This window comes from Saccopteryx bilineata, chromosome 2 (assembly GCF_036850765.1).
Source record: "Saccopteryx bilineata isolate mSacBil1 chromosome 2, mSacBil1_pri_phased_curated, whole genome shotgun sequence".
Taxonomy (NCBI): domain Eukaryota; kingdom Metazoa; phylum Chordata; class Mammalia; order Chiroptera; family Emballonuridae; genus Saccopteryx; species Saccopteryx bilineata.
Genome location: NC_089491.1, coordinates 355,549,851 through 355,577,042, shown reverse-complemented (window position 1 = coordinate 355,577,042; position 27,192 = coordinate 355,549,851). Strand labels below are relative to the sequence as shown.

The 27,192-nt window shown below is 49.0% G+C and overlaps 3 protein-coding genes across 9 annotated transcripts; 1 reads left to right on the top strand and 2 right to left on the bottom strand.

Annotated features, from left to right (window-relative positions):
• The first annotated feature begins 9,800 nt into the window (after positions 1 to 9,800).
• On the top strand, positions 9,801 to 12,210 carry SLC16A11 (solute carrier family 16 member 11). 5 transcript variants are annotated; one of them, XM_066262924.1, is made up of 5 exons: positions 9,801 to 10,042; positions 10,291 to 10,498; positions 10,760 to 10,903; positions 11,069 to 11,836; positions 11,924 to 12,210. In XM_066262924.1, exons 2-5 carry the CDS (start codon positions 10,291 to 10,293, stop codon positions 12,151 to 12,153), a joined length of 1,350 nt encoding a protein of 449 aa, XP_066119021.1. In that variant the 5' UTR covers positions 9,801 to 10,042; the 3' UTR covers positions 12,154 to 12,210. The 5 variants fall into 5 exon arrangements, with proteins under 5 accessions (XP_066119021.1, XP_066119024.1, XP_066119022.1 ...); XM_066262925.1 differs by having other exon boundaries at positions 9,804 to 10,035; positions 10,291 to 10,365; XM_066262922.1 differs by having other exon boundaries at positions 9,804 to 10,035.
• Positions 12,211 to 13,599: 1,389 nt separating this feature from the next.
• On the bottom strand, positions 13,600 to 16,849 carry SLC16A13 (solute carrier family 16 member 13). Of its 2 annotated transcripts, XM_066262929.1 has the most exons (5): positions 16,447 to 16,849; positions 16,170 to 16,313; positions 14,766 to 15,503; positions 14,165 to 14,287; positions 13,938 to 14,066 (listed from the first exon to the last, which is right to left on the bottom strand). In XM_066262929.1, the coding sequence occupies exons 1-4, from the start codon at positions 16,643 to 16,645 to the stop codon at positions 14,238 to 14,240; spliced, it is 1,131 nt and encodes a 376-aa protein (XP_066119026.1). In that variant the 5' UTR covers positions 16,646 to 16,849; the 3' UTR covers positions 13,938 to 14,066; positions 14,165 to 14,237. The 2 variants fall into 2 exon arrangements, with proteins under 2 accessions (XP_066119025.1, XP_066119026.1); XM_066262928.1 differs by lacking the exon at positions 14,165 to 14,287 and having other exon boundaries at positions 13,600 to 14,066; positions 16,447 to 16,848.
• Positions 16,850 to 19,106: 2,257 nt separating this feature from the next.
• Positions 19,107 to 25,583, bottom strand: BCL6B (BCL6B transcription repressor). Of its 2 annotated transcripts, XM_066262920.1 has the most exons (9): positions 25,490 to 25,583; positions 24,782 to 24,972; positions 24,320 to 24,541; positions 23,848 to 24,207; positions 23,112 to 23,236; positions 22,374 to 22,538; positions 22,150 to 22,280; positions 21,895 to 22,032; positions 19,107 to 21,117 (listed from the first exon to the last, which is right to left on the bottom strand). In XM_066262920.1, exons 2-9 carry the CDS (start codon positions 24,958 to 24,960, stop codon positions 21,001 to 21,003), a joined length of 1,437 nt encoding a protein of 478 aa, XP_066119017.1. In that variant the 5' UTR covers positions 24,961 to 24,972; positions 25,490 to 25,583; the 3' UTR covers positions 19,107 to 21,000. The 2 variants fall into 2 exon arrangements, with proteins under 2 accessions (XP_066119017.1, XP_066119018.1); XM_066262921.1 differs by lacking the exon at positions 22,374 to 22,538.
• Positions 25,584 to 27,192: the final 1,609 nt, after the last annotated feature.

Genomic DNA, 27,192 nt, shown 5'->3' with positions numbered 1-27,192 from the left:
CTTTGTTCAGTTTATTCCCAGGTAGTTTCTTCTTTTTGTTGCAATTGTAAAAGGAATTCTTTTTTCATTTCTCTTTGTGAGGTTTCATTGTTAGCATATAAAAAAGCAATTGATTTTTGTATCCTAAGACTTTACTGTATTTGTTTACTATTTCTAGTAGTTTTTTGGTGGAGTCTTTGGAGTTTTCTATATTCAGAATCATGTCATCTGCAAAAAGTGTACTTTTACATCTTCTTTCCCAATTTGGATGTCCATCTCATTATCTTGCCAGATTGCTCTGGCTAGGACTTCCAGAACTGTGAATAAGAGTGGTGAGAGGGGGTGTCCTTGTCTTGTTCCTCATTTTAGAGGAAAAGCTTTCAGTTTTCCACCACTGGGTATAATATTGGCTGAGGGTTTGTCATATATGGCTTTTATTATGTTGTACTTCCCTTCAATACCTATTTCATTGAATGTTTTAATCATAAATGGATGTTGTATCTTATTGAATGCCTTTTCTACATCAATTGATAGGATATGAGTTTTATCCTTTGTTTTGTTAATGTGGTGTCTTACAATTATCAATTTGCATATGTTGAACAATCCTAATGCTCCTGGAATAAACCCCACTTGATTGTGATATACATTATTATTATTATTATTATTTTTTTTTTTTTTTGCATTTTTTTGAAGCTGGAAACAGGGAGAGACAGTAAGACAGACTCCCGCATGCGCCCGACCGGGATCCACCCGGCACGCCCACCATGGGGCAATGCTCTGCCCACCAGGAGGCGATGCTCTGCCCATCCTGGGCGTTGCCATGTTGCGACCAGAGCCACTCTAGCGCCTGAGGCAGAGGCCACAGAGCCATCCCCAGCCCCCCGGGCCATCTCTGCTCCAATGGAGCCTTGGCTGCGGGAGGGGAAGAGAGAGACAGAGAGGAAGGCGTGGCGGAGGGGTGGAGAAGCAAATGGGCACTTCTCCTGTGTGCCCTGGCCAGGAATCGAACCCGGGTCCTCCGCACACTAGGCCGACGCTCTACCGCTGAGCCAACCGACCAGGGCTGATGTATATTATTTTTTAATGTATTTTTATATTTGATTTGCTACTATTTTGTTTAGGATTCTTACATCTGTATTCATCAGAGATATTGGTTTGTAGTTTTCTCTTTTTGTGTTGTCCTTGCCAGGCTTGGGTATCAAGATTATATTCACTAATAAAATATGTTAGGAACTATTGCCCCCTCTTCAATTTTTTGTAAAACTTTGAGAAAGATAGATACCATATCTTCTTTGAATGTTTTGTAGAATTCACTAGGGAAGCCATCTGGTCCTGGACTGCTGTGTGTGTGTGTGTGTGTGTGTGACAGAGACAGAGAGAGGGACAGATAGGGACAGACAGATAGGAAGGGAGAGAGATGAGAACATAAATTCTTCACTGTGGCACCTTAGTTGTTCAATGATTGCTTTCTCATTTGTGCCTTAACCAGGGGGCTACAACAGACCGAGTAAACCCTTGCTCAAATCAGGTGAGCCCACACTCAAGCTGGTGACCTCAGGGTTTTGAACCTGAGTCCTCCAATACCAGTCCAACGCTCTAGCCACTGCACCACTTCCTGGTCAGGCTGGTCCTGGACTTTTATTTTGGGGGAGGTTTTTAATGGTTGTTTTAATTTCCTCACTGTTTTTTGGTCTAGTGAGGTTTTCTAGGTCTTCAGGATTCAGTCTAGGAAGATTATATAGTTCTAGGAAGTTATCCATTTCTTCTAGATTATTGAATTTTATGGCACATAGTCTTTCACAGTATTCTAGTATGACCATTTGTATATCTACGATGTCTGTGGTAGATTCTCTTTCATTTCTGATTTTGTTTATAGGAGTCATTTCTCTCTTTTTTCTTAGTGAATCTAGACAGAGGTTTGTCAATTTTATTAATCTTTTCAAAAAACCAGTTCTTTGTTGTATTGTTTTTGTATAGGTTTTTTGTTTGTTTTCTATTTCATTCAATTCTGCTCTAATTTTTATTTCCTTTCTTCTGCTGAATTTGGGTTGCCTTTGTTCTTCTTTTTCTAACTCTTTATAATATATGTAATTGTGAGATTGTTTACTTGGGATTGCTCTTATTTCTTTTTTTTTCTTCTTTTCTTTTTTATTTAAGTGAGGGGAGGGGAAATGGAGAGACAAACTCCCACATGCACCCCAACCAGGATCTATCTGGCAACCCCCATCTGGGGCCCACACTCAAACCAATGGAGCCACTGGCTACAAGAGGGGAAGAGAAAGAAAAGGGGGAGAGGGAGAGGGAAAAATGTAGATGGTCACTTCTCATATATGCCCTGACCGGAGATTGAACCCTGGATGTCAGTAAGCCAAGCCGACACTCTATCCACTAAGCAAACCGGCCAGGGCTGTATTGTTTGTTTTTTAAATATTTATTTATTAAATTTAACAAGAGAGAGAAAGAGAGAGACAGACAGACAGAAACATCGATCTGTTCCTTAATGTGCCCTGACCAGGGCTCATCAAACCAGCAACCTCTGTGATTCTGGACAGTGATCTAATCAACTGAGCTATCTGGCCAGAACCTACCTTATTATTATTATTTTTTTATAGCAATAAGCATTCTTTTTTTGTTTTTTATTTTGTTTTGTTTGTTGCTGTTTTTAATTAATTTTAATGGGGTGACATTGATAAATCAGGGTACATATGTTCAGAGAAAACATCTCTAGGTTATTTTGACATTTGATTATGCTGCATTCCCATCACCCAAAGTCCAATTGTCTTCCATCACCTTTTAACTGGTTTTCTTTGTGCCCCTCCCCTCCCCTCCCCCAACTCCCTCCCTCTCCTCCCCCCACCCTGTAACCCTCACACTCTTGTCCATGTTTCTGAGTCTCATTTTTATATCCCATCTATGTATGGAATCATATAGTTCTTAGTTTTTTCTGATTTACTTATTTCGCTCAGTATAATGTTATCAAGGTCCATCCATGTTGTAAATGATCCGATGTCATCATTTCTTATGGCCCTACCAACAGACACTGAAAGCACCAAGTGCTAACCTTCCTTGTGTCCCACCAGCTAGGATGAGAGCACATGACCAAGGTTCAGGTGGTCAGGAATACTGTCCCCGGACTTGGCTTTAGAGCTAGTGGTGAATGAAGCGTAGAAGGGCTTCTGAGAGCAGTTTTTAGGTCCTGTGAATGCAGAGGGCCAGCAGCGACATCTAGTGACTAATGGTGACAGCAGTGGCGTTGGCAACCCATTTAGCCCTGTGGCAGTCTGTGTTCCTGCTAAACCTACCTCTGTCACCTTTTTGATATTCTGAGAGGTATCCAGCATATCCTGTAATGAATCAGTTCTCTCCTTAAGTAATGACTTGAAATGAGTGCGTATGACACAGATAATGGCCAAAGTTCCAGAACCAGAAAATACCAGATAAGACACATTTGGATATTTAGACACACAGACTAGGCTCAAAGACTTTAGCTGAGTGCTCCCCGCACCATCCTGGTTTCCTGTCACAAAGACTGGGCTGTCTGGAGAGATCCAGGAGCCCGAGGCTCTAGGTCTTCAGCACTTAAAGGGGTTGGGGAGGTGGAGAAGGAGTGACAGAGGGAAGGGATGGGGACTGAATTGGAAGAGGCACTGGAGACAGACTTGGTAGAGGGGATAAGAGAGAAGTTAAGTGGTGTAGAATGCCCATCCCATACCAGGTCTTGACTCCAATCTAGCTCTACCCTCAGTTGTCGCATCTGTGCCAACTTCAACCCAACCATGGCCTCTCCAAGCCCCAAACTCAGCAGACTGCTTACCCAATCTCAGTTATGATACGAGGCTCAGGAGACAGAGCTCGATTCTCCATTCACATGTGGTCATCCAAGTAGATTTGTTCCCAGTACACAATGAGCCCCACTGCCCTGAGTAGGTGCCTTTAACCCTCATTTCAGAGCATCTCAACAGACGTGGTTCCTTGACCCCAAAATACAAACCTTGACCTTGTGATCTCATACCCTTCCTGGATCATGTCTTTCTTCCACTTTTTCAGACCCTGGGTCTGGCCTTTAAGGTCTATGCTGACTTCCCATGGCCTGGTCTCTGGGTGAGCTGGAAAGCAGAGGATTCTGGTGGGTGAGGAGTGAGAGGCAGCTCTATTAGGCTCTTAGAAGCCCACAGTCAGCTGGGTCAAATATCAGCAAGTCTCATATTTTTGTGTACTTCAAATAAAGCTGAGTTTCCTGCGGGTAATGCCATCTGTCCTTACCTCTCTCCTTCTCTCCCATCTGCAGAGAGAGCCCCCAGTGGGTGTACCCAAGGAATGGCTAAGCTCGGTTCAGGGTTTCCCCAAGGGTGTACATCCCTCAGGTCCCCAAAACCTCCCACAGAAATACCATAAGAAAACCCCAGAGCAGCTTGAGTTCACAATCACAGATACACACCTAGATCCTGTGGGCCCCAAATCAAATTATGTGTAAAGACCTTGACCCTTTCTTTTGATCTCCCTAAAGAGAGGACTCAGGTTCAAAACCCCGAGGTCACCAGCTTGAGCTTGGGCTCATCTGATTTGAGCAAGGGGTTACTCGGTCTGCTGTAGCCCCCTGGTGAAGGCACATATGAGAAAGCAATCATTGAACAACTAAGGTGCCACAGTGAAGAATTGATGCTTCTCATCTCTCTCCCTTCCTATCTGTCTGTCCTTATCTGTCCCTCTCTCCATGTGGGCAAGCATTAGTAGTTTGGTTCATCATCAACCCCTTCTTGCAATATTGCCATATCCCATGAAGCATGAGGCTCTGAGTCCACTCATGTAATCTCTTGTTCATTGTTTCCTCTCATTTAGTCATTTGTCATTTACATTTGACACTTTAAGGTGTCAAATCAATAATGCAAGTTTCCACCCTCAGGGCAATGTGGGAGTAAGGGTTAGAAGATTGTACCACAGACTTAGAAGTGTTCTGCTGCGGGTTGATTAGAAAGAGTAGAATGGCCTAACTAGGCAGTGGCGCAGTGGATAGAGCGTCGACCTGGTATGCTGAGGACCAAGGTTCAAAACCCTGATATTGCTGGCTTGAGCACAAACTCATCCAGTTTGAGCACGGGCTCACCAGCTTGAGCGTGGGCTGCCAGCTTGATCATGGCATCATAGACATAACCCCATGGTTGCTGGCTTGAGCCCAAAGTCACTGGCTTGAGCAAGAGGTCACTAGCTCAGCTGGAACCCCCCTCAAGGCATGTATGAGAAGCAGTCAATGAACAACTGAAAGTGCTACAATTACAAGTTGATGCTTCTCATCTCTTTCCCTTCCTGTCTGTCTGTCTTTCTCTAAATAAAAATAAGGAAAAGAAAGAGTAGGCCTGACCTGTGGTGGCGCAGTGGATAAAGCATCAACCTGGAATGCTGAGGTTGCCGGTTCAAAACTCTGGGCTTGCCTGGTCAAGGCACATATGGGAGTTGATGCTTCCAGCTCCTCCCAGCTTCTCTCTCTGTCTCTCTCTCCTCTCACTCTCTCTCTCTCTCTCTCTCTCTCTCTCTCCCTTTCTCTCTCCTCTCTAAAATGAATAAAATTTAAAAAAATTTTTTTTAAAAAGAAAGAGTAGGATGGCCTGACCTGTGGTGGCACTATAAATGGAGCATTGACCTGGAACGCTGAGGTCACCAGTTCCAAACCCCAGACTTGCCCAGTCACAAGAAACAACTACAAGTTGATACTTCCTGCTCCCCTTTACCCCCCTTGCATTTCTCTCTCTCTCCCTCCTCTCTAAAAAATCAAGAAATAAAAATTTTTTAGAAAGCCTGACCAGGCGGTGGCGCAGTGGATAGAGCGTCGGGCTGGGATGCGGAGGACCCAGGTTCGAGACCCTGAGGTCGCCAACTTGAGCGTGGGCTCACCTGGTTTGAGCAAGGGGTTACTCGGTCAAGGCACATATGAGAAAGCAATCAATGAACAACTAAGGTGTCGCAATGAAAAAATAGGAGGATCAGCATTTTCTTATAAACTTTAGAAAATGCTAAGAAAATCACTCACCACAGAAAAAAACAATCTCATTTAACCTCTTTGTAGCTATTCACATCTTATAACTGGTGTGCTTCTACTGAGAACTCACCAGACCAATGAGATTCTTTGATCTTGAGACTTTAATAGATATAATCACATGGCAAAAGCACAGTGAAGCTGAAGGATCAAGTCAGGTTCCTCCAAGTCACAATAGCAGCAATAGGGGCTGACACATGTCATGTTCCAGGCACCATTTTAGATCCTTTACTAATACATGTATACAGTGACTCATTTAACCCTCATAAAAACCCTATCATGAAGCTATTATCCCCAGTTTAGAGATGAAGAAACAGGCACAGAGAGATTGAGTAACTTACTCACAATAATACAGCTAATAAGAGGCTGAGATGGAATTCAAACTAAGGAAGTCTAGTTTAGAATCCATTCTCCCAACCTCAACATCTTTTCCTCCATGAGCAAAAGATGTAGAGTGATGATTTTGGCTTAGAATGTAGGGAATATGAGGTAGAAGAGGAATGTGTCCTTTTACAATGAATCACCCCACTGCCAGGCTTGGGAAAGCCCTCTGGGTTTATAAGTATCTTTCAAAGGTGCTCAGCATAACTATGTAGATATCCCAAACCCAGAAGGCCTACTCTCCTCTTTGACTGCCTTGCATTTTTACTTCAACATGAAGAGGGAGAGATTTGTTTCAGTTGACCACGTTCAGCTTGGAAAAGAATCCTCACTACCCATCTCAGGAAGTGGGCTCCCTCCTCTCTGGGTTTCTTAGGATCTGCTGGCTCCACCTTCCTCCCAGGTGCCTTTCACATTAACTCAGGCTCGAAAAACCACTGAGACCACTTTTCTAGGGTATATATGGCAGGATCTTAAACCTTTAAGGACTCCTATGCCCTACCCAGGACAAGCAGAGGGAACAACATATGCAAAAATTCAGGAGTGAGAAAGAAACATGTCCATGAAGAGGGTGAGACAATATGGCTGACAGAAGTGTGCAGGAGACAGGAGAAGGAAATGGAATGGAAAAGTATTCTGGGTCTACTTTTGATTCTCAAAGACTTTCTACCTGAACTAGAGAAATTTGATTCTTACAGGCAGAGAGCCATCAAAGGTCTTTATAGTTTCACTACTTAAGAAGCTGGGTTTTTTTTCTTCTTTAGATGCAGATACTTCTCAACAACTAGGAAACACTGCCATCATGTGGCTTTTGGGTGATTCATACTCCAAACCGTAATTTGCCAAATTTTCTGATATTGTTTAATAATGAAACCAAAGAGTACATACATCTCTTGATTCAAATAGCTGAAGTAAAGCAGTAGTGACCTTAATTCTAATGTAAAAAATATACTTTTATTAAAAATATTATGCACAACAAAGGAAACCATCAATAAAATGAAAAATCAACCTACTGAACCAGAGAACATATCCTCAATGATACATCTGATAAGGAATTAATATCCAAAATTTATAAAGAACTTCAAAACTCAATAGCAGGGAAAGAAATAATCCAACAAAAAATGCACAGAGAACCTGAATAGACACTTCTCCAAAGAGGATATACAGATGGCCAAAAGACATATGAAAAGATGGTCAGGCCTGACCAGGCAGTGGCACAGTGGATAGAGCATCAGACTGGGATGCAGAGGACCCAGGTTTGAAATCCTGAGGTCACTGGCTTGAGCACGGGCTCACCAGCTTGAGTGTGGGGTCACTGGCTTGAGTGTGGGATCATAGACAAGACTCCATGGTTGCTGGCTTGAGCCCAAAGTTTGCTGGCTTGAAGCCCAAGGTCACTGGCTTGAAGCCCAAGGTCGCTGGCTTGAGCAAGGGGTCACTCACACTGCTGCAGCCCCCCCCCCATCAAGGCACATATGAGAAAGCAATCAATGAACTAAGGAGACAAAGGAGCTGCAACGAAGAATTGATGCTTCTCATCTCTCTCCCTTCCTATCTGTTTGTCCCTACCTGTCCCTCTCTCTGTCTCTGTCACACACAAAATAAATAAAAAGAAAAAGAAATGATAGTGTCACTAATCATCAGAGAAATGCAAATTAAAACCACCTTACACCTGTCAGAATGGTTATCATCAATAAATCAACAAACAAATAAGTGGTGGTGAAGGTGTGGAGAAAAATGTAACCCTTGTGTACTGTTGGTGGGAATGTAGATTGGTGCAGCCACTGTGAAAGTATGGAGCTTCCTCAAAAAATTAAAAATGGAACTGCCTTTTGAACCAGCAATTCCACTTCTGGTAATATATCCGAAGAAACCCAAAACACTAATTTGAAATAATATACACACCCCTATGTTCATTGCAGCGTTATTTACGTCCCATCAGTGGATGAATGGATAAGAACAGATGTGGTATATTTCCACAATGGAATATTGCTTGATTGTTTAAAAAAAAAAAAGAAACCTTCGCCTGGTCAGTTGCTCAGTGGATAGTGTTGGCCGGGCCTATGGACATCCCGGGTTCAATACCTGGTCAGGGCACATAGGAGAAGAGACCATCTGCTGCCCCCCTTTCCCCTCCCCTGTTTGCTCTCTCTTCCCCTCCCACAGCAGGTGGCTCGATTGGTTCAATTGTGGCCTAGGGTACTGAGGCACATCAACCTCAGGCACTAAAAATAGCTCAGTACTCCAGCATCTGGCCCTAGATGATGGTGTTGCCCTGTGGATCTCTGTCAGGACGCATGTGGGAGTCTGTCTCACTGTCTCCACTCCTCTCAATTAATAAAATATAAAAAATAAAATAAGGAAATCTTATCTTTTGCGACAGCATGAATGGACCCGTACGTAGATCATTATGTTAAGTGAAATAAGCCAGAGAAAGAAAAAGGTACCAGATGATTTCACTTATATATGGAATCTAATGAACAAAATAAACTGATGAACAAAGGATACATGGAACAGACTAACTGCTCTCAGAGGGGACAGGGTTTGAGGGGCTGGATGAAACAAGATGAAGGGTTTAAGCAAACAAAAAATCATATATAGTAACACATAGACAGCAGTGTAGTGATAGCAAGAGGGAAAGGGAGGTGGAAGTAGGTGGATGTGGGCAATGGGGGAATAAATGGGAATGGAAGATTTTGTTTTGGGCAATGGATGCACAGGGTTGAGTTGTACATTTGAAACCTGTATGGTTTTGAGAAACCATGTCACTTCAATAAATTCATCTCCCCCCACTATGGCAGATTCGATTTCAGTCCTAGATCTATCATCCTAGTATGGTCCCACAGGTGGACAGACCCAAAATTCAAATATATATTTCCACCATCTTTTGCTGAATTGTTTTGGGCAAGTCACCTAACCTCTGGAAGCTTCAATTACTTCATCTGTAAAATGAGACTGAAACTGTCTTCACAGGGTAAGTGTGAGGATGAAAAGATGATGTGTGAAGAGTGCCTGGCACATCACTGCTCCTCAGAATATAGGAGTCCCTTTTCCTTCCCCTAAGTCTTCGAAGGCCTATTATTGTTAAGCACACAACAAGCACTCAGTGGAGGTCTGTCATTTGATATCCAAAATTTATCTGGTCTTCCAGCAACATTTTCTGAGAACAAAATTACTCATCCCTTCGGGTCTTGGGAGAACCATCCCTGCTTAAGTGCTTTGCTACCAATCTTGGTCTTGCGGGGAATTACAATCCATATGTCTCTTCCGTGAGCAAAAGGCAGCAGGTGCATGGCTGTGGGCAGGCGCCTGTGCCATTTTCCCTCGCTGCTCCCTTTTCGGGAGGGGGTGGGCTTGGCTTGCGCGTGCGTGCTGCGTGCTGCGTGTAATTTAATCCCCACGGAATCAGTGTCTGACTTCACCCTCAGCTCAGCTGATTGGTTGTCTCAGCTAGCCTCCCGCCCTCCATACCAGAGCGTCCCAGGTGGTTCAGACCCCCGCGGTGACCAGTTTACAGCCAGTCCAAGTAAAGCTCCATCTCTGCACTCGCTCCCCCTCTGGGTGGGACTCCCGCCAACCTGAAGGCGGGGAGAAACCAGGCCAAGCCATTCTTCGCCATTTCCCCTACCTCCCGGACAAGTCCGGTAAGGGGTAAGGAGGTGGGGGGGGGGGGGAGTGAGGATTCAGGCCAGGGATATTACCTGTCACCCTTCAGAGTATCTCGCGGGTAATTTGCGCCGACCCAGGTGTTCCATTCCTAGGCCAAACTCCCGCTCCCTCTACTCGCACCCTATCGTGCGTGCCCTCCCTGGCAAAGCTGCCAGAAGCTGAATCTCAGGTCCCTAGAGGAGGCACAGACATGGAGATTTCACTCACAGGTGTTCTTTTTCCCCCCCCAGATGGCGATGACCTCCAAGCCTGCCAGAGCCCCGGACGGAGGCTGGGGCTGGGTGGTGGCAGCTTCAGCCTTCGCGGTGAATGGGCTCTCCTACGGGTTGTTACGTTCCCTGGGCCTTGCTCTCCCTTATTTCGCGGATCACTTTGACCGAACCTCTCAGGACACAGCGTGGGTCAGCGGCCTGGCCCTAGCTGTGCAGCAGGCAGCCAGTGAGGGCGGTCCCCCCATGCCGGATGTGGGGGGCGGGAACCAGGGTGGAGCGGCTATGAATGTAGTGGTAGGGGCCCCCCTGATTACCAGATAACCTGAGAAAGGACGAGAATTTAGCACTAAGTTCGAGAAAAGACTGGGTTGAGGTTGAGAAGCTATTAGGGTGGGGGAGTAGTTTTAAACCAATCAAACCGCCAATGAGAGGGTTAGAGTGAGTTGGGGGTCAGGGGAGTTTTTCGTTGACCCCAACCTCTTTCTAGGCCCAGTGGGCAGCGCCCTGAGCACCCGCTGGGGGGCGCGCCCCGTAGTGATGATTGGGGGCATCATCACCTCGCTTGGTTTCATCTTCTCCGCTTTCGCCAGCAATCTGCTGCACCTCTACCTTGGCCTGGGCGTCCTTGCTGGTAAGGAGAGAGGATACTTCGGTCGTGCTTTTAATAGGTGATGGTGGAGATAGCTCACGGGGGGCCGGAGGCCAACTGGACGGGGGCCTCCTCCGAAGAGCAGGGTTGGGGTTGCTGGCCCAGGCATTCCCGTCCCGGTTCTCACCTGGTCTTATCCATTCGCAGGCTCTGGCTGGGCCCTAGCGTTCGCCCCTGCCCTTGGAACCCTCTCTCGTTACTTCTCCCGTCGTCGAGTCTTGGCTATGGGGCTGGCACTCACGGGCAACGGAGCCGCCTCGCTGTTCCTGGCGCCTGCCTTGCAACTCCTCCTGGATACTTTCGGCTGGCGGGGCGCCCTGCTCCTCCTTGGTGCCATTACTCTCCACCTCACCCCCTGTGGTGCCCTTCTGCGACCTCTGGATCTCCCAGGCGACCCACCAGCCCCACCTCGTGGACCTCTAGCTGCCCTCGGCCTGGGTCTCTTCACACACCGATCCTTCTTAGTTTTTGCCCTGGGCACGGCCGTGGTTTCGGCCGGGTACTTCGTCCCCTACGTGCATTTGGCCCCTCACGCTTTAGACAAGGGCCTGGGGGGGTACAGGGCAGCACTGGTGGTGGCGGTGGCTGCAGTGTTGGATGCAGGAGCCCGGCTGGTCTCTGGGTGGTTGGCCGACCAGGGTTGGGTGCCCCTCCCGCGGCTGCTCATGGTGTTTGCGGCTCTCACAGGGCTGGGGCTGTTGGCTGTGGCTCTGGTGCCTGTGGTGGGGAGCGAGGAGGGTGGGGGGGAGGCCCTGCTAGCTACGGCTGGGTTATATGGGCTGAGCGCCGGTAGTTACAGCCCACTGGTTTTTGGAGTGCTCCCGGGGCTGGTGGGCATCGGAGGTGTTGTACAGGCCACAGGGCTGGTGTTGATGCTGATGAGCTTCGGTGGGCTTCTGGGCCCTCCACTGTCAGGTAAGGGCTTGAGCCAACAAATCCACTTGCCACCATCCTCTGTGCCTAGGATCTGAGACCTCTAAATTCCTTTCCCCTTCTTCTCAGGCTTCCTAAGGGATGAGACCGGAGACTTCACTGCCTCCTTCCTCATGTGCGGCTCTATGGTCCTCTCTGGCAGCTTCATCTACCTGGGGCTGCCTGGGGCACTGCCCTCCTGCACTCCAGCTTCACGTCCGGCCACCCCTCCCCCTGAAAGCGGGGAGTTGCTCCCTCTTCCTCAGGTTGCCCTGCTCTCCCCAGGAGGCCCTCACTCCACTTTGGACACCACTTGTTGACCATTTTCTTTTGATTTGAGCCCCTCCCCCAATAAAAAATTTCCTGTTTTCCTGCAAGTTCCAATTGTTAGCCAATCTAAGATGCTGAAAACTTTCTACTTAAGATATTCAAAAGTCAGCCTGACCAGGTGATGGCACACTGGATAGAGCATTGACCTGGAACACTTGAGGACCAGGTTTGAAACCGCCAGGTCCCCTGCTTGAGCATGGACTCAGCGGCATAAGCGTGGGGTTATGGTCGCTGGCTTGAGCAAGGGGTCACTGGCTCAAGGCACATATGAGAAAGCAATGAACAACTGAAGTGCTGCATCTATGGGTTGATGCTTCTCATCTCTCTCCCTTCCTGTCTTTCTGCTCTCACTCTCTCTCACTAAAGAAAAGATATTCAAAAGTCTACTTGAAAGAAACAGGATCCCATTAAGCCCTGGGTTAGAGAGAGGATATCTGTCTGTCCAGCCAGCCCATTTATTTCTTTGCCCAAGTTGTTGCCATTATAACAGGGACTCTTTGTTCTGCCTCTCAGCTTCAGTTTGTCTAGAGGAGAGGGAGATTTGCGGATGCTATCTGCCCCATCTTCATTTCCTGTACTCAAAATACTTCCCTGTATCTCAATCTCCTTCTACTGGCCTGAGGTAAATAGAATCCTAAACTCAGGCTTAAGCTCTCTCAGCTCCAGCTCCCCCTGCCTAACTACCCCCCACCCTATGTCCCCATCATTCTAATTTATTTTCTGTGTCACAGAGGATAATGGGAAAGGGGAAGGTCAGATGGCAAGTGGGAGGAACTGTGGTTCAGAGAGCAGAGTCTAGAGTTAAAATGCTAAAACACCAGAGCTTTTGGACAGCTCTTGGATGCCAACCCAAGCATCTGGGCTCCAGCTTTTACTGAGGTTCTATTATTATCCAGTTTTTTATTCACTTTTATCTCAAAGGGGCATCCCTCTTCTAAACATCTGTCTTCAGAGAAGAAACTTAGTAGGCTCCACTAGAGATCACTTGTAAAACATAGTCTCTTGGGCCCTGGCCGGTTGGCTCAGCGGTAGAGCGTTGGCCTGGCGTGCGGAGGACCCGGGTTCGATTCCCGGCCAGGGCACATAGGAGAAGCGCCCATCTGCTTCTCCACCCCCCCCCCTCCTTCCTCTCTCTCTCTTCCCCTCCCGCAGCCAAGGCTCCATTGGAGCAAAGATGGCCCGGGCACTGGGGATGGCTCCTTGGCCTCTGCCCCAGGCGCTAGAGTGGCTCTGGTCACGGCAGAGCGACGCCCCGGAGGGACAAAGCATCGCCCCCTGGTGGGCAGAGCGTCGCCCCTGGTGGGCAGAGCGTCGCCCCTGGTGGGCGTGCAGGGTGGATCCCGGCCGGGCGCATGTGGGAGTCTGTCTGACTGTCTCTCCCCGTTTTCAGCTTCAGAAAAATACAAAAAAAAAAACACATAGTCTCTTGGCCTTTGATTTTCACAGTTGATTCATAGCTCAATAAAGCAGGCTGAACTCCTGGATCTTGCAGAAAGGTTGTGGGAGGAAAGAGAAGATAGGAGTCCTCAACAAAATACAAAAGGTTGGCACACACTTTGCAGGAGCCTCGGGTCTGCTGAAGTGGAAGATAGATCGAGATGCTTAAGGCATTGTGGTTCTATGGGCACCAACATGGAGCAGGACAAGACCTGGACTGCCAGCCTCTGGCTTTCTATGTCTGAGAGCCAGCCCCTTTGGGGAGTTCAGTCCTCTCCCACCCCTTCCTTGGGCAGGGGAACTTTGGTATCCTGTACCTCTGTGGCAAGGTTCTGGGGCTTGGAGGTAGGAGCTGAGAAGCAGGAGAAGTAGGGTGTAGTGGTAAGAACTCCACTCCCTGCAAGAAGGAAGGCTCCAGCTACCAAAAAAGAAGCTGTGTAGTTGCTTGTCACATCCCGGAGATAGCCTACATCCGAAAGAGAAAGAATATACATGGGTGATCTGTTTCCTGGGACTGATGGCTCAAACATATTTTGGGGTGGAGGGAAGAAAATAATCCTTTACCCATCATTTGGAAGAGTTAAAATTCCCAAGGTAGAACTGGATGATCTTGAGAACCCTGGTTTCCCAAGGGGCTTCAAAAGGTCATTTCAATCACCTTCCTACCTTCAGAAAGGATCTCCAAATCTGCCAATGGGGTTTGGGAATCCAGATCAAGTCAGGCACACCTGTGCCTTTCTTTCTGGCAACTGTGGCCCTCCCACCTATACCTTCAGTTAATAGTTAAAATTGTTAACAGTCTGAAGGTTCTGGCATCTGGAAACGAGAACTTTGACCACATGGCCTGGACACTTGAGCTGGGTGTAGTGGGCCAAGGAAAAGGGCATACAGTGACATGCTATGCCCTCCAGACCCAGCCAAGTCTTCTGAAAAACCCAAGCTGCAGGTATCCCACCAAAGGTCCCACAGAGTTCATTTTAGTCCTTCCACAGCCCCAATTTCTTTGCCCTATGGTTCTACTTTAGGGCTTCTATGATTGGCTATATATGCCATGTAGTATACCATACCAGAGGGTAATATTTATATCCACTCTAGTGTGAATGGCCCCCTCCCCAAATGGTATGACATGCATCCCTGGCCCACCTAGAAACCCCATTCCTCTTACCTGATAGAGGAGCCCCCAGAAGTCCCCCAATGCTTTCTACCATCTGCACCAGTCCCAGGCCACAGTATATCCTTCCAGTCCCCACCAGTTCTGGCAACATGGAGAAGGCCACTGGGGTCAGGGCCCCTGATGTAAAGCCATAGGCCACAGACAGAGCCACCAGGGCCATGGGAGTCTGAGCCACGGGGATCAGGGCCAGTGACACCCCAGTCAGGGTGGTCCAGAGCACCAGGAGTCGTGCCACAGGCCCTGGGACTGCATCCCCTAGCCACCCGGAAACCAGACGCCCCACAAGGTCAGAAATAGCAACCACTGAGAGTAGGAAGGCAGCAGGCAGTGGGTCCCAATTCAGGTCCTTGAGATGGGCCATCAGGTGCACATAGGGAATGAAGTAGCCAGTGTTGATCAGGGTGACGGCAACAGTGTAACGGAGAAAGGGGCCGTGATGGAGGAGGAAGGCAAGTTGGGCCCCAGGGCCACCCATGGCAGGATCCTCAGTCAGGGAGATTGGGCGAAGGAGAGCACCACAGACCACCAAGTGGAAGGAGAGGGCAGACACCAGCAGTAGGGCACCCCGCCAGGCATACTGGCTGAGCAGCCATTGGAAGAATGGAGCAAAGGCAAAAGAGGAAAGGCCCACGCCAGTCAGTGCCAGCCCTGTAGCCAGGGATCGAAGGCGAGAGAAGTAACGAGACAGGCAGGCCAGGGTCGGAGTGACGGTCAAGGCCCAGCCAGAGCCTGTCAAAAAAAAAAAAAAAGAAATAAAGAAATGGTTGGGGGACTCAAAGGGAGCTCAGGGCACTCAGTAATTCCAACTCTGCTCAGCAGCAGAATGTTTGTATCACAGGCCTCAGTTACAATCATAACTTTGATACTTGGATTCTTTCTAGCTGTATGACCTTACTTAGTCTCCCAGCCTCAATCTCCTCATCTGCAAAATGGGAATAATATACTTTATGAGACTGTCGAGGTTTACAGATAATGTTTTTAAACTAACTAATGCAGAATTCTGGAGTTAGATCTGGGCTGTACAATTTCTAGCTGTGTTCTTGATTTGCCATGTTTCATATGTTTCTAAAACCTTGCTTTGTTTGTAAATAGGATAGGTATCTATCTATAGCACAGTCACAGTACCTGACATAACTTTTACAGTATGTAATTCTTCCTTTTACACTCCAGTCCCACTAGCCTCGGGTTTGCATATTCTGGACTTGTCTCTGAATGTCCTAATTGCCCCACCAAGTTTATCAATTTAGTCATCCCTCTTATTTCCTTTCGGGGCATGGGTGCTATTAAAAACTTTCAGCTTCCCCCTAAGTCTTTTGGAAGCATCAGAAGGAAGGTGATAGTCCAGAGACCAAAGACTCGGGTATTTGACTTTCCTGCCCCTGCCCAGGGTCTCACCTGAAAGCAGCCCAATACTCAGATACAGGTGGGTCAAGGAGGTAGCAAATGAGGCGAGCAGCATCCCCAACGCTGCCATGATGCCCCCAGCCATCACCACGGGCCTTGGCCCGAACTTCATGCTCAGGGCACTGCCCACTGGGCCTGGGGAAGAGGAAGGAGTTTTCTAGCATCCTCCTCCAGTATCTCTCCCATCTCCACTCTCCCCCTTTACTATCCCCGCATCCCTTCTCCCTTCCTAAGGTCTTAAGACCCCAGACCTAGGCGCAGCACTCACTCCCAAACTGCTGTACCGCGATTCCAATGGAGGTAATCCAGGAGACACGCGCTGCCTGCTCCTCAAACGCCGTCACAAACTCCACGAAGAAGACGCCGAAGGAGCGGAGCACCCCGAACACCAGGGCCGACTGGAAGAACGCTGAGAGCACCACCATCCATCCCCAGCCCCCGTCTGGGGGCTCGGCCCTACGCGCCATCTGGGAGGTGACAGAACCGCCGCCACTAAGAGCCCGGGTGAGAGCAAGGCTCAGGACTCTCCACCCCTCTGCCCATTCACCCACCCAGCCAGCCGGACCCCTACTGGCCACGCGGGGAAGGAAGGGGTGGTAAAAAGGAAGACGCTGACTAGGGCTTGAAAGCTGCAGAGAGGCTCCGTGAGGCGCCTGCGCCTTTCTCTAGGGAAATGATTTTGGGGGGAGAATAGGCGGGTGCCTGGCGGGCCATTGGCGACCGGGGGCGTGGCTCCTCTGGCAGACAGTCAAAACTCGAGGCCGGTGCGGGGTGAGCCAAGGTTCAGCGGAGGAGCCAGGAAGCGGCGCTGCGTATGGGCCTTACGTGTGAGGTGCACCTTCTCGATGTGGATTATCTAGTTTATCATTGCAAGGGTCAGCACCTGGCCAGCCTGGCCAAAGGTAACATTCCTGCCCAAAGCTCGCTCGCCGGTGAAGACTCGGGACTCCGGAGCAGGGGCGGAGCCAGAAGGGCAGGGCGGGGTTTAGAGCATTGTTCTGGACCCCGGTAGTGAGAGCGGAGCATGCGTAAAGAGGGAACATCAGGAGGTGGCTTAGCTGGGTCGCAGGTGACGCAGGGACCTACTAGGAAGCTGCTTCCGCCTACCACGTGAGGTAGCAGGCCAGTTCGTCCAGATTTCAGCACTAAGGCTCGCACGTAGGGAGTAGATAGGGGTTGGTGTTGGGTATACTGGTTCAGTAGAGGAAAATATTTACTTGTTTAACGGAGAGTTCAAAAGTTGCAAGGCCAGATGAGGGCTAGCAAAGGGATTATGAGATGAGACTCCAACAAAATACTCCAAGCTCCTGAGGTCACTAGAATCTAGATGCTGAGATCCCTGAGGGGTTCGAAGGCCAAAGAAAGAATTAAGGAGGATGGGTTATTGGACTCCTGGCGTTCGTTTCCGTAATGTCAGTTCTGTACCCACTAACAGGAAACCTACAGGTTACAAAGACCAAAAATAACTGGGGAGAGGAAAGGTGGCCCCTACCGACATCACCTACCTCTTCTTCGGTAGCGCTGGGACCCTTTCCTCTGTCCCTCTAGTAAAAACCACTTTCTAATCACAGTTTTTGATCTCACCATGATAGGCTAGAGACAAACCCTGACCACTAGAGCACTCTGCCCTACCCAGTCCCTCCACCTCATATAGCACTAATAATGCCTTAGCTTCCTGTTTCTTCATTATAATTCAAGCTCCCCAGGACCCTGACCTTGAAACTTGGTCTCAGACAAGTGGAGGATGGGGAGAGAGGCTGTGTAATTTTGAAAGCATATTGAGCCTCATAATTTTATATGTGGGAAGTAAAAGTACACCCAAAAAACCTTTTGGGGGGCAGGCATAAGGGGAGTAAAAATTTTGGGTGGTAGGGGAATATGCCAATGGTGTAGAAATTGGTGTAGCATAGTAGTTAAGAGTATTTTCTTTAGAATCATAGTTCCAACCTCAGCTTCATCAGTTATTAACTTAGTCAAGATATTGAATCTCTTAGTTGGTTTCTCTATCTGTAAATTGGGAATAATGATAGTAGGAAAAGTAAGATACCTACTTTTTAGGGTTGTCAGGGAAGTTGAATTAGAAGACCTATGTGCTAAAATGCTTAGTTTAGGGCCTGAAAACAAGTAGCAGGAGTAATATTAGCTGGTCTCATTTTCAACAGGAGATAAGCTCTAATTGGAGGAAAAGAAGGTTTTAGTTCCTAAGTTTCTTTTCTTTTTGCTTTGAAAAACCTAATCCAGGTCATAGGTTTTGAAAAACTGAGAAACACGACCACAAACTGTAAATGTTGGAAGGAGCTGCAGAGATCACATTAATAAACTTATTTCACAGTTGAGTAATTTAAGTCCAAAATGAAGGTAACATGAGAACTAGTGAAATTCTACCCTCTGTTCACAGGGCAGAACAGAGTTGTATACCCAGGACACACACAGGACGGGAAAGAAGTATACACTGGGTAATGGATAGATTCCAAGACACCATTGCTAGGGGAGGGGTAGAGTTGGCATGTTGACCTAACCACACAGCCTTCTCACTGCCACCTCCCAACCCCTGTTATCCTCATGGGACCCAGGTCCTATCTATTTGGGGGGGGGGGGTGGCGGTAGGGGGTGTCTCAGCACAGATGCATCCCCTAGTAACTTGGTATTATTAGTGGCTTCCTGGTTTCTCCCTGCCACCTCCACACTTCAGGCAGGAAGTGACTTCAGAGCAGCAGGATGCAGGTGGCTCCGGAAAAACTTTCCTGAAGTCACTGGTTCCTACACAATGAGCCAGAAGGCTGGGGCAAGGTAGTAGAAAACATGGGCCATTTAAAATGTCTGGTGGAATAGGCACAAAATCCAAGATGGTATCCAGGAGTGAAGAACTTTGTCCATCTTTCCCCAGTCTCCAAATCCCCCAGGCAAGAACCCAGAACACAACAGGCAGCACAAAGAGGCTTCTTTATTCCATGATTTTGATTGTGCAAGATCTAATATCTCCACCTCTAGGCACTCTCCACCTGCCAATCCAGTCTATTAAAAACAAAAAATCATGGTTCCTTCTCACATCTCTCTTCTGTTTTCCCTCCCTTCTGCAAATCTGCAGTGTGGAGTAAGAGGGAGAAGAGTAGCTTTCTTACCAGTTCTTACTAGTACTTGACAGCCACTAGTACTGACCTATCTTGAAGAAGCTCTACCCCACAAATTCAAAGTGCTTCTTACCCTCTTCATGTCCCATAAGCAAATAGGCTCCAGAGCAAAAGGGGCAGGACTGTAAATCAAATCCTTCCACCCAGCTAAGAGGCAACCCCATTCCTAACTTTCTACCCACTTGGCTTATACCAGAGACTGCACCCTTCAACCAACTTCTTATTTCTGCCTGGATACTTGATCCACTAGAAGGTCCATCAAACAATCAGCCTTTTAAATCTTACAAACCTCTAATCCCAATCCCAATCCCAAACTATTGCAAACTCATAACGGAACTCAGCCCCTTTACTCTCCCTGTGCATATACTGGTTCCACATTGGAGTGCAGTATGGGAGGACCAGGGCACAGACCCAGCTTTTCTAAGGTAATAAAGTTACCAAGCACCTGTGACTTCTAGAGGCAAAGAAGTTTCTGGAATCTAGACATTTGCCAGAAGATATCCAAAAACCCAATGAAGGAAGGAGTTTGTCTCAGGTAGAGAGGAACCCCAGGAACATTCAAGCCCAGATGCCTGTGCAGCAAAGGACTGGTCACGACATGTTTAGTCAAGATAAAGAATTTTGCAAATTTCCCCTAGGTCGTAAGATTCTTAGAGACTGGGCAGAATTGGAAAAAGTGGCATCATCTCTAATAAAGAATTTCAGATCTCTTCCCCATGGAGGGATCAACTCAGTGCTAAGAACACCCTCATGGAAGGGTTGTGGGCTCTATAAAAAAAGACATAGCAGAGTCAAACCTAGGTGAACAGATGAATGGACAATTAGGGGTATAAGAAAAAGCCTCTTCAATCAGCTTCCCAGTTCCAAGACTGACAAAGTCCACACACCCACAGCCCTCAGGAGGCATTTATTATCTCCATTTCGGGCTCACTATAAAGGTTCACATAACCCTTGAAGAACAGAGCAAAGTCTCTTCAGTTCTAGCCTGCTAGAGAACCTATGATATTCACAATGCCAGAGAGGGTTCCTGACCCAATTCCACAAACCCACATGTTCCCAGAGCTGCCCTAGAACAAATAAAGGTTCCAGACCTAGAATTGAAGGGCCAGGACACTGAGAACCTCTTTCTCCATTTCAAACAAACCAATGAGAAAACAAATAAACAATTATAAAGATAGAAGTATAGAAGTTATGGCAATAATAACATAAAACACTCAAGCCAAAGGAGACAGCCAAGTGCTAATCTCTGCCAGCAGAGCTGTGACCTCACATTCTGTGTTTCAGGTCACTTTGATCACACTGTGGAAGAGGGAAGTGGGCAATGAAATAGAATAAAGGCCCTGGTGCCACCCAAAGGCCTCAATAAATTATATTTACAGATAAACTGAATGAAATGGGAGTTATAAGTGGAAGACTGTTCCCTTTAGAAAATCAGGCTTCCAGCCTCTCCCTTCCCGAGCTCCTAGCTTGCTCTCTCCTCAGAAACAATTTTGATTGTGGGGAAGAGGTTTTGACCAGCAAAACAGAGGCAGATCAAGTTGGGATCTGCCACCCCTGCTCTCCCCAGTGAAAAATTAAGGTGGTGGCAGTTTCTGAGAATGGAGGGGCTTTGTATACCTCCATGCCCAAATCTGACATAGAAGCAGCTTTCCTAGCTTCCAATACTGACTGGGGTCTCAGCCTTTGCTCAGCTAGGGCCCTCCCAGAATGTGGTAGTGCACTTTGGTGTTGGTAGCAGCTCCGTGTTTCTGGCGCAGATGCAGCCGTAGTTGACTCTTGTGCCGGAAATGCAGGCTGCAGGGGTCGCACTGTAGGGGGAGGAGAGACAGCTGGGTCAGGTCACTTCCCATCTACAGCCACCTTTTAAGTGTTGAGCGAGATAGAACTGTCAGCTCTCCGCCCAAGAGAAGATCTTTAGTCCTCTTGTCTTCCAGAATCCTCAGGGAGAGGCCAAGGTGGTGCACGCCCTCCTCTTCAGCAAAGGATTTTCCATCCCTTAGCTCAGGGGTCCCCAAACTTTTTACACAGGGGGCCAGTTCACTGTCCCTCAGACCGTTGGAGGGCCGGACTATAAAAAAAACTATGAACAAATCCCTATGCACACTGCATATATCTTATTTTAAAGTAAAAAAACAAAATGAGAACAAATACAATATTTAAAATAAAAAACAAGTAAATTTAAATCAACAAACTGACCAGTATTTCAATGGGAACTATGCTCCTCTCACTGACCACCAATGAAAGAGGTGCCTCTTCTGGAAATGCAGCGGGGGGCCGGATAAATGGCCTCAGGGGGCTGCATGCGGCCCGCGGACCGTAGTTTGGGGACCCCTGCTTTAGCTGCTCTTCAGAAGCTAGTGTCCAGACAAGGAGCCTAATTTTTATACCTGCCCATCCCTACCCCATCTCCTCCCCTTACTTACCTCCCTACCCTAGGCCCTGCCCCTTGCCACATGGACTCTCCAGGATACCACCCATTTAGGAAAAAATCTAGAGACCACCAGGTCCACTCCTCTGGGATCCCCAACCTTAGGTAAATGGGAGGTAAGTCTAAGCCTTTGAGCAAGGCCAGGTCGGGTACTCACATGGTAAGGCTTCTCCCCAGTGTGGATGCGAACGTGGCTTTTAAGGGTCTGTAGGTGGCGGAAGCGAGTCCCGCAGGTGGGACAAGGATAGGGCTTCTCCCCTGTGTGGATCAGCACATGTGCACGCAGATGCGCTACCTGGGAAGGGAGGGAACATCAGACAAGATCTCTAGAAAGGACAGAACCCTCCCCAGACAGCCCACTCTGCCCTCTTGCAAATTTGCCTTTGAGCCAGTTCTGAGACTGGCTCTATACCTGTACAAAGCGGGATCCACACGTCTCACACTTATAGGGCTTCTCTCCCGAATGGATGCGGCTATGCGTTTTTAGGTTAGCTGGCCGGTTAAAGCGGGCTCCACAGATGGAGCAGTGGTAGGGCTTTTCCCCTGAAGGCAGGGAGGAAGGGAGGTCAGGGACTCTGTCCTAGGACACCTGTGGGCGTGAAGGCCAGGGCCCTCTCCTCCCTGCTCCTCCTCTACCTGTGTGCACCGTGCGGTGACTGGCTAGGTTGCCCTTGTAGCGGAAGGCTGACCGGCACAGCTGACACTTGTATGGCTTTTCCTCATCCCCAGGAGCCAAGGGGTCCAACCCCGGTGAGCACCCAGCCACAGCCTCACAGCTTTGGCAGCTGAAAAATTCACTTCCTGGGAAGGGGTGGGTAATGACAATACCAAGGAATCCTCAAACCACACAGCAGTAGGTTTTCTTTTTCCCAATCTACTGTTAAGACTTCTGGGGCTCAGTTGACTTGTTCATGGTCACATTGGTTAGTAAGAGGGAAAGCCAATATCTGACTCTCATGTCTCTCTGTCTCCAGAGTACTCTGCTAATCTTTGCAATAGTGGTGGTGGTAGGTGGAGGCCCCTACCAGCGCATGGAAGCTTCTGTTTCTCTCTCCTCTCTTGCACCACTCTCTCCACTGGAGAGACCCTGCCAAGCTCTGGGGAGCCCACTCAGCCCTGGATGAGATTAGGCCAGAAGTTCCCAAACACTGGTGCTCATTGGAAGCTTTAAAAAATACTAATGCCTGGCTCCCACTTCTAGACATTTTGATCTATGGGGTGTGACTTGGGAAATGGGATTTTAAAAGCTCCATAAGTGATTCTAATTTGCAGAATGTAATTGGAATAGGTCTTTCCTGAAGCCTTTTGGCCCAAACTGGTCTTGAGCAGCCACAGGAGAAAAGCCTAGAAGGAGATAAAAAGAGGGGCTCTTACCTGGTGATGGATGAGCCTGCCCAGAGGGTGATGATGCAGTGGCTTCTTGAGCCCGGGGTGTGAGATGGGGGGTATTGACTGTAGCCCCACATTTGAACTGTACAGTGGCAGCAGTTGGAGAGAGCCTAGGCAGAGTAAAAGGTTAGGAGAGACTATGAAGAGAGGAGTTTCTCTGCTAGAGAACTTAGAGCCAAAGGCCCACCCTCTAGAACAGGGGTCGGGAAACTTTTTGGCTGAGAGAGCCATGAACGCCACATATTTTAAAATGTAATTCCGTGAGAGCCATACAACGACCCATGTACATTATGCATTATCCAATAAAAATTTGGTGTTGTCCCAGAGGACAGCTGTGACCCGCAACCATGAACATGAGTGGTAGGAAATGAATGGATTGTAATACATAAGAATGTTTTATATTTTTAACATTATTTTTTAATAAAGATTTATCTGCGAGCCAGATGCAGCCACCAAAAGAGCCACATCTGGCTCACTAGCCATAGGTTCCCGACCCCTGCTCTAGAAGTTAGCCAATACTGACCAATGAGCCATATCCAATTGTGCTGCAAAGACCCACTAAAGTAAGTAAGCCTGGTCTCTGGCCAACTTCCTAAGGTGGGCTAGTGTCTCTGGAACCTATCCACTCACTCCCTGCTCCTGACCACCCAGGCCCAATGACTCTCTCTGCCTCTTAGCTGAGGCTAATCACTTCAAACTTTGGAGATTCCAGTTTCTGTACCTGCTCTGGGGACCGGGAATGGGTCCTTCTTCACTGCCACTGCTGCTGCTGCTGCTGCTGGATGCCTCATCTCCACTGGGGAGCCCAGATTGGGGGCAGAGTTGACCAGAACTTCTCTCCCCAGCCAGGCTCCCTGCCTGGGAGGCCTGAGAGTTTAGCACGATGAACTTGTATTTTTTCCAGTTGCAGGCCTTGGGGTCTGGGCTGCCTGGACTGGGGGGTCCTTGACTGCAGCTGCGAGACTCAGTAGGTGGGTCTGGGTGCCCTTCGGAGCGCCTGGGACTGCCTGGAGGAGGGGCTGTTGGGGGCGTGGGGGGTTCTGCCTCCAGGGGCCGCAGGGAGATGCCCAGAGGTTCATAGCTGGGAAAAGTGCGATGGACATTAGTGCTATTTGCTAATCTTGGCCTCTGCCCTTGACACTTGGGATGCCAACCATCTCACCCACGGAGAACACCGAGCTGGGGCTCCTCACCTGGACTGAATGAAGCGGTGGCATGCCTGGACCACATGATCCATCTGCAAGTAGGTGGCAGCTGCAAGAACGGCTGGTGCAGTGGATGGAGAGAGGCGTAGGCGCGACGTGTACATGAAGTCCAGAAGAGGAGCGAAACCTCCGGCTTCCGGGCCTCCGGGCAGAGAGAGCACATCCACCCCAACTCCTGCACGGCCTCGGAAAATTGAATAGAAGAAGCCACTGGAGAAAGGGCAGATAGGTCAGGTTAGAACCTAGGGAACCAAGAGAGATACTTGCCACTATGGAAAGCCACGCCCCGTAGAGAACCTCGCCTACTCGCCACGGTCACCCCGCCCCCAATTCCAGGGCGCTCCGCCTCCTGCTCCTGAAAGGTTTAGCTTCGTATTCCCTCCCAAAGACCTTATGGCTCCGCCCCTTTCCCCTTTAGTTCCACTCCACCCCAAGAGGCTCCCCTCGAACCTGCAAGCGATAAGAACTGCCTTGTGAGCCCGAAGGGGTTGCCCGCCAACCAGCAGCGTGACGTCAGTGAGGATTCCGCGCAGGCGCAACTCATTGAGGTTGCCGAGCACGTCGGAGGAGTGGCGAGTGAACTCGCGGACATAGCCCAGCGCTCCCTCCGGAGTAGCGGTGGAACCCATCGTGACGCAGGCCTGAGGGTGCCAAGGGATCCAGACAGTCCTAAGACGCCTTGAGTTCCACAGTTTGCCTCTTCCTCCTGATGTGCAACTAGAGCCTAGCCTCCGGCCCCGGCTTATGCAGTCTCACTTAATTCATCTTGTTCTTCGCCCTCGATCGCACCGCTTTCGTCCTCTATAGATTCGAAAGTTCCTACACCGCGGTGTCGATGGCGAGCGTGGGGACTCAGGTCCACAGCACCCTTAGCTCGACTCCTAGTGCCCTTTCAGCACCCATCCACCCACTCCTCTCCGTTTCACCGCGTTCCTGAGTTGCAGGTGTCCGACCCTGCCCGGAGACCCTAGGCGATTTGCGGTCCACACACCTTCAAATCAGTAGAAGTTCTCTCCCCCAAACCACGAATTCTAGTGCTATCTAGTCCGGGATCCCTATTTAACCCAATTTGGGGGCCTCAGTCTTCCTATATCATCAACAAACCCCAAATCTCTACGGGTACCCGGGAGTCTGGCTCTCTAAGTCTCTCGTTCTTACCCCCGTCCTGCAGGGGCTGCGGCTTCTCTTCTCAAGGGGGTGGGTCCTTTCTCTGCTCTTGGTCTCGGCTCCTTTATCTGGCCGGGATGGCGGGGGCGGGGGTGGAGGTGGGGTGAACGCCTGGGTCTGTATCCTTCCTTCCTCCGTAGCTCTCCAGATGGCGAGCCCGGGGCGGGGTCTCCGGCTCTAGGGCGGGACCTCAGAAATGTTGGATGGTCATAACCTAAAGGGTCTTAGGTCACCGATAGTGCAAACGTCGAGAATGGGACATTCAAATTGGGGAGAAGGTTGGGTATATAGAGTGGAAACATGGTTGACTGGGTGGTGGGGGACTGAATCAGCGAAAATTGGTATATTGGCTTTTGGAAGGGGGTGCCAGGAACCTGTTACAGGAGTGTGAATACAGCAAAACTCCAGTGTACGGTATTAGGGGACATAAGTGAGAACCCAACGAGGTACCAGTTTTGGGGAAGCTCCAGTGGGCTCTTGTGGGGTCTGAGACAGAGGAGGGGTAGTGTGAAAGACAGGTTTCTCTAGCAGGGCCTACCAAAAAGGGGACTCTGAGCGGGCGCGGTAGGGAAAGGGCGGATATGATTTCTAGTTTGTTTCCGTCCATTGTCCTGAGACCGGACGGCTCCTCCAGCTGCTTCCCCTCGAGGAGGTGGGGAAAGTCCCGGGTGGGAGCCGAGAGACGCTCAGGAGACCTACGCGTCCGGACTGTCGCTCTCGACTCCCTTCAAAATTCTTTTAGAGATCCAGAGAGAGAGAGAGAGACTCCCGCCAAACCCCGCTCGCCCTCCCCCAATCCCAGCACACTAGGGCTTCGGGCATCCTCCGGTAGGCTTCGCTAGGAGGTTGGCGGGACGCCGGGGTCCAGCGCGGCAAAGGCAAGCAGGCAAAGCTCGGCAATGTCTGGCTCCTTCCACGAGGGGGCGGACGAGCACTAGCTTCGTCTCACTGGTTCGTTTTCACCCGGCTGGACCGGGTCCAGTCTGACAGGGACTCGGGATCAATTCGGTCTGAACGACGGAAACCTTCGTCCTCGTCCCCTTTGCGCTTGTTTATTTTGTCCCTTTGTCTCCTAGAAGGGAACTAGGGCTGTTGGGCAGAGGGAGGGAAAGTTAGGCGACAGAAGTGACTTTTCTCCGAGGCTGGGTTCCCTACCTGGGGTGAGAAATCCGAGGGAATTGGGCCCAAGGGAAATGGGTGGGACAAGGAGTGAGGTCTGAGCCCTGAGAAGACAGGGTTTTCCATTCTAATTCGTCTAGACACTATTATCTGTCTTTACAGGTGAATTTTTAATGAACATTAATATGAAAGTTGGGTGGCATGAATGAAAAGAAGGAAAAACAGGGAGGTTCTTGGGATAAAAGAAGGGAAGGAAGGCAGGAGGGTCCTGATAACCCTAATTTTAAGTCCCTGATCTGGGACATGGACATGGGTCAAACCCTCACTTTTATTTTGTTTGAGAAGACATTGGGCTGGGTGGACGAGGCTCATTTGGAGAAGGGAGGCCAGAGCTGAGTCCAGGTGCAAAGCAGGACTTGGATTTGGACTCAGGAGTCCTCCATTACCCAGGGATGATTAACCATTACCCACAGAGTTGCATATCTAGGCCTGGGGCCCTCCCCTTCAGATTTGAGGATGTCTTCATTTGCATGCTCAGAAAAACTGCTGAGAAACTGAGAATTGAGGACCACTAA

Bases quoted from the DNA above. Each gene is read 5' to 3' on its own strand.
- SLC16A11 (XM_066262924.1), top strand. From the start codon at position 10,291: ATGGCGATGACCTCCAAGCCTGCCAGAGCCCCGGACGGAGGCTGGGGC. The intron at 10,499-10,759 runs GTGAGGGCGGTC...ACCTCTTTCTAG, and splicing joins AGCTGTGCAGCAGGCAGCCA to GCCCAGTGGGCAGCGCCCTG. The intron at 11,837-11,923 runs GTAAGGGCTTGA...CCTTCTTCTCAG, and splicing joins TCTGGGCCCTCCACTGTCAG to GCTTCCTAAGGGATGAGACC.
- BCL6B (XM_066262920.1), bottom strand. From the start codon at position 24,960: ATGGGTTCCACCGCTACTCCGGAGGGAGCGCTGGGCTATGTCCGCGAG. The intron at 24,542-24,781 runs GTTCGAGGGGAG...CCCTTTCTCCAG, and splicing joins GCAGTTCTTATCGCTTGCAG to TGGCTTCTTCTATTCAATTT. The intron at 22,539-23,111 runs GTAAGAGCCCCT...ACCCCTTCCCAG, and splicing joins GCAGGCTCATCCATCACCAG to GAAGTGAATTTTTCAGCTGC.
- SLC16A13 (XM_066262928.1), bottom strand. From the start codon at position 16,645: ATGGCGCGTAGGGCCGAGCCCCCAGACGGGGGCTGGGGATGGATGGTG. The intron at 16,314-16,446 runs GTGAGTGCTGCG...CCTCTTCCCCAG, and splicing joins CGCGGTACAGCAGTTTGGGA to GCCCAGTGGGCAGTGCCCTG. The intron at 15,504-16,169 runs GTGAGACCCTGG...TTTTTTTGACAG, and splicing joins GAGTATTGGGCTGCTTTCAG to GCTCTGGCTGGGCCTTGACC.